The sequence below is a fragment of the Belonocnema kinseyi genome, chromosome 7, assembly GCF_010883055.1.
Source record: "Belonocnema kinseyi isolate 2016_QV_RU_SX_M_011 chromosome 7, B_treatae_v1, whole genome shotgun sequence".
NCBI lineage: Eukaryota > Metazoa > Arthropoda > Insecta > Hymenoptera > Cynipidae > Belonocnema > Belonocnema kinseyi.
The window spans coordinates 43648917-43654916 of NC_046663.1; the positions used below are offsets into that span (position 1 = coordinate 43648917).

General features: G+C 30.1%; 1 protein-coding gene across 1 annotated transcript in view; it reads right to left on the minus strand.

Moving 5' to 3' along the window:
- The window catches only part of LOC117176999 (glutamate receptor 1-like), a 176419-nt gene that overhangs the window by 22455 nt on the left and 147964 nt on the right, over positions 1-6000 (minus strand). The window contains exons 11-12 of the mRNA XM_033367444.1: positions 5080-5303; positions 1745-1954 (exon numbers count right to left, since the gene is read on the minus strand). Coding sequence (XP_033223335.1) covers positions 1745-1954; positions 5080-5303 — 434 coding nt within the window. The remainder of the gene's footprint in view (positions 1-1744; positions 1955-5079; positions 5304-6000) is intronic.

Here is a 6000-nt window from a genome sequence, read left to right on the forward strand (position 1 = left end):
TTCAACCCCTTCATATAAAGCTGGGTCTAAGGAAACAGTTTGTCAAAGCACTTGACAAGGATAGCGATGGCTATGTGTATTTGGAAGATCAATTTCCACAACTTTCCGAAGCAAAATTAAAAGAGGGGATCTTCGATGAACCATAGATAAGAAAAATTTTGCAGGATTTGGCTTAGTTTTACAAATGTTGTAAAAAACGTTTTAGGTAATAAGAAAAGTCCAGACTATCAAAATTTGGTTTCAGAAATGGTAACAAACTTTGGTAAACTAGGCTGCCTTGTGAATTTGAAGCTACATTTTCTTCATTCGCATATAAATAAGTTTCCAGACAACCTGGGAGACTTCAGTGAAGAGCAAGGTGAACGTTTCCACCAGGATATAAAAGAGATCGAGAGGCGATATCAGGGATGTTGCGATATCAACATGATGGCTGACTACTGTTGGAGTTTAAAACGAGATCAAGTCAATCAAGGTACCAAACGATACTAAACCCACTACGTAGGTCTCTTGAGGACGAAGGGATCGATAGAAGCGATATAAAAAAAATAAAAGAACCCTATAAACGTGAGAGGCAAGGGAACTCACGGTAATACAGCACCCCAAAGGGAACAGAATTTACTACGTCCACGTCGTTGTTCCCGGGTAACGCTAAAAGTAAATAAAACTTATTTACAAAAAATCCTACTATTGGCATGCAAGGAGACTAACGCAAATCAAAAACATCGGAGCGTGAGGCGCAAAGGGAATCTACTGTGAACGACAATCCTAGTCGAGGAAGGTAAAGGTTTAAAGGTTTTCGTCGATCTTATATCTAATTTTGCGTTTTTCGATCATATATGAGCCAACTGGGTAATTTGAACCCCGGATTCAGAATCAGTGATCCCAAAAACATAAGGACAAAAACATAAGGATATGCTTGATAGGTCCACAGGGGGTTATTTTAACCACGGATTCGGATTCAGCGACCCCAAAAAACATAAGCATATGCTGATTTAGACAACCGGACATGAACAATTTGTTTGTTGCAAAAGTATACAAGAAAAATAGTTGTATTCGCCGATTTTGTTTTTATTTTTGCGATTTTCGAAAAAAGTATGAGCCAAATTGGTTATTTGGGCCCCAGGTTCGAATACAGCGACCCAAAAGGCATACAAATATGTTGGTTAAGCTCACCGGGCGAGAAAATATATATTTTTTTTTGCAAAAATATACCTGAAAAATCGCTGTTTTTGTCGATTTCACGTCAATTTTTTCGTTTTTCAGAAAAATACGAGCCGACTTGGTTATTTGGACATCGGATTCGAATTCAGCGACCCCAAAAACATATAGATATGCTACTGTAGTCTGTCGGACAGACCACTTTTTTTTGTATGCCGGTGAAATTGTTTATCAATTCATGCGAGATATTCAAATGATCCATTATTAATTAGTTTTATGGAAAAAGACGACAGAAATTGCTAAAAATTAACAATATTACATGTAGATGTGAATTTTTGTTGCTTGGGTCATATTTGAGTCGTTGTGGGGAGGGGGGGGGGGTACAAAAATTAAAGTTATTGGAATGGTTTTAATTCGTAGGCACTACTCTTTAATTCCTGAGAAACTTAAAACTGTACCACATATATTATATGCAGCGAAGAGCGCTTCATTGGGAGGCTCGACTGTACTGTTAAGACTAAAAATTAAGAACAATTAAAAAAAATATTCGTTCGGATCTAAATTGAAAAATTAAGTTTCATATTACCTCGGAGAAATGTCACAGCCTTGTTGCATGAAAGCCCCCAGCGAAAACCAGAGGCTATTTAATATGCTGAAATCATTTGCCATACTAGATTGCTGCATGTGCGGTGACGCCTGGGGTCCATGGGGATGTTGCATTGCTGGATCCGCTCTCATACCTAATCTTGGATCACCGCCACTAAGAGTTAAGACTCGCCACTCATAGGGGGAAAATCTAAATTATAAGAAAAAATCTTTATTATATTTTCAGTATTATTATTTTTTCATTTACATTTTAAAGCTCTTATTACTAAGAACTTTCTTAGAAATCATAGGTCTCGGACTCACCACACTGTTCACTCTATTTAATACTTTTTTTTAGCCATGATACTACTTTGCTTTTATTTTGAATAAATGACACTAAGGACCCTGTTTTCTCACAACTGCCCGCTCATCACACTATTAATGCATTTTTTCTGAAAAATGTTTTTGATCTTCTTCGCTAATGGGTTAATATGAAACGTCCGTCATCTCAGCGAATCACAATATACCAAAATAAATGAATTAAAAAAAAATAATAATAAAGTTATGAATTTTATACGAAATGTTAAAATTTGCGAACCAAAAATATGAATTTTCTACATAACAATTTTATTTGCAACGAAAAAGTTTATTTTGTATAGAAGCAGATTAATTTGTATCTGGGCAGTCTCATTTCTAACCAAAAAATTAATTTTCTACCATGAAAGGCGAATTTTCTACAAAACAGTTAAATGATTAACCAAAAAATATTAATTTGTCCATGAACAGTTACATTTATAACCAAAAAGATAAACATTCTACAAAATAGTAGAATTTTCAACTAAATAGTTGAATTTATAACCAGGAAAGACTTATTAACCAAGAAGATTAATTTTTTACCAAAATAGAACAGTTAAATTTTCATTTAGGAGAATCATATTTTTATTAAAAACGAATTTCCTACATAAACATTTAATTTTGTACTAAAAAGTGTAATATAGTACTACAAGAAGATAAATTTTCAACACAAAAGATTAAATGTTTAAATTTTTAGAGCAAAATTAATTTTCAACAAAAAACAAACAAGAAAGTTGAACTAAGATTCCTAATCTTCTTCCAATTAGTGTAATTTTCGAGCAAAAATTACGAATATTCTATATCACAGTTGAATTGTATCCCAACAGTTGCACCTTTAATAATTTTTTCTAGAACAAAACATAAATTTTTAACAAAATACGTAAATTTTCAACGATATACTTCATTTTTCTAACATTTTTTTTTTTAATTTTTGATGAAAAAATACAAGTTTCTACAAAAAAGTTCATTTACAACGAAAAAAGATTAATTTTCATCGAGACAGTTGGATTTTCAAACAACAAAGGTGAAATGTCTATAGAAAGAGATGAATTTTCAAAACTAAAAACATGAATTCTCAAGAAAATAATTTAAGTTTTCACAGAAAAAACAATTTTCATTCAAGGTGGAAAAAAATGTTAATCAAGTTGTTGAATTTTGAAGCCAAAAAGACAAATTTTCTAACAAAAAAACAGTTGAAAAAGTTGAAGTTGAAAGAAAAAAATTAAGTTTTAAGAAAATGAACTAATTTTTATCCAAAATTATGAATCCTTCACTAAAAAAATTTACATCTGAGGAACTAGTTCAACTTGTAACAGTTGCATTCTCACACAAAAAATCAATTTTTTAACATAAAATATAATTGAATTTGCAACAAGAAAGTTAATTTCCGGACGAAACAGTTGAGTTTGTATCCAGATATGTAGACCAAAATTTCCAATTTGTATAGAAAGAGATAAAACTTTAAACCAGAAAGATGTGTTTTCTATAAAATAGTGGCAGTTTCCAGAAAAACAAAATTTTAAGTTAAGAAAGAAAAATGGCAATGAAATTGTTGAACTTTAGAGCCAATTGATAAATTTTTTACAAAATAGTTTAATTTTAACTGGAATATGATAAATTGTCAATAAAATTTGAATATTTAAATTTCCAGGTAAAAAATCTATTTTTATTTTAAAAAATTGGATTGAAATTCTGATGTTCTGACTAGAGAAATTAAAATGTTTGAAAACAGCTGAACTTTCAACAATGTAACAGAATTTTCAATCTAGAAAGATTATATTTTTAGGAATGATGTGATAGTTGATATTTCAAAAATAAATATTTCAACTTGAAATAAAAAACAGTTCGATTTAACCGATAGAAACAAATTTTCAAGAAATTACTTAAATTTGCAACAAAATAGCTGGTTTTTTAAACATATTTTTGAGCCGAAAATACGAATATTCTTTAACAAAGTTAAATTTGTCACGAAAAACTTTATTTATAACTGAATCAGATTCATTTTTATCCAGATACTAACAAGAAATGTTTTCAGTCAAGATCGAAAAAAATGTCAATCAAATTGTTGAATTTCGAAGCCAGAAGAATGAATTTTTAAAAACGCAGTTAAGTTTCCAAAAAATAATTCAATATTGTGCCAAATAATGAAATTGGTAACCAGAAATTATGAATTATTAACAGAAAATTTAATAGTAGTCTTTTAAACCATATATAATGAACTTTTAGCCAAAAAATTTGTATTCTCTTATAATTCTTATAATTTTCTTATAATTCAGTTCGAATTTAAGTGTAAAAAAAGAAAAAGTAAGGAATGGGGAAAAGTCTGTGAAGCCTGGGATAAATAATTAGTGTTTTTCATAATTCATAGACAAAAGAATAAAATTGTAAATGAATATTAAAGTTCATTGTTAATATTTCCAAAATATCAGGTTAAAGAACTGGAAGTTTTTCTTGAAAAATCAATTTGATTTTTCATTGCACAATTTTTGATGTTTTACTATTGGGTTTTAAATTCGGACTACTCATAAGTTTGATACACTGAACTTTAGGCATAAGAAGGGTTTTGGGCACAGCTTGCAGTGGCCTTGATCCTAAATCGAGAGAATCAAAATGTAAACAGGCAGAGCGGCATGCACCGATTCTGGTTTATTTGGGCGCCTGACGCAACCTGACGCAACCTGACGCAGCTGATGCAACTAATACGCTGAGAGTGTGACCCTCGTGCTATTTGACACATTTGACTGAGAACCGCTTCTCTCTTGGTCCCGCGGCTCCCTTTATCAAGAAATTGCCAAGGACACCATTTATAGGAATATCGTAAACCGGGGTTTCTTATATCGACAGTTGAGTGTACTTGCAAAAGTTGTGACAGTACTTTGACACTTTTTTTCGTGACTATTTATAATATATTTTCATTTGTGAAGTGAGTCCGCGGCCTGAAATTATAATATTCAATGGAAAAAATTGAGTAAAGTTAAAGACCTTGATACGATGAAGAGTACAATAGAAACTCCAATATAGGAAAAAATTACGCAGACCCAAATTTCCTTGCTGAGTGGATTGAGGAAACTAAAGACTCCTGGAATTGTTTTAACAGGCTTTTTTATCATAATGCTGATGCCAAGAGACATAAAGGGTTTGCTGAATTCAATTACACGTTCACGCTCTGATGTAATTGTCATTGATGCAATAGCGATGTCTGCTTCCTGAAATAATCACAAAAAAAATCAATTAGGTATTATATTTACAATAACCCATGATTAATAATTTTTAATTGAAAACATTATATTTTTTTTAATTGATTAAATGATTTTGATTATAAAACGTTCTAAATCAAGCAGTTTTAGAATGGCTAAAATTTTGAAAATGAACAATATTTCGAAATTTCCAAATAAAATTTGGAAAACTGGATAATTTTATTTTACATTAAAGAATTTTTAAATTGAATGATGGCAACTTAAAATTCCGAAAATAGAAAATTAAGAATGATTAAAAATGTTATATCTTTTAGAATAGAATTGGGAAAAACTAGTGAACTTAGACATGGCCATATATTAATTTTAAATTGTAAAAATAAAAAATTCTTCAATCTTAAAGACTTACTATTTAAAATTCTACAATTTTTAATAGTTAAATTTGAAAAAATCTCTAAGTTTTAAACTTTAAATCCTCCAGAATGATTGAATTTTTATTTTAAATCATCCATTTTTCAGATTTTTCACTTGTTAAGCTCAAAAGTTGCATGATTCAAAATTCATAATAATAATTCAAAGTTGCAAATCAAAATTCTTTGATTTTGATTATTTGCAATTAAAGATGCTTAAACATTTATAGTTTTTAATATAAAATGATACAATTGGGAATGCGTTTCTTTGAAATAGTTAATTTTTAAAGATTTATAAT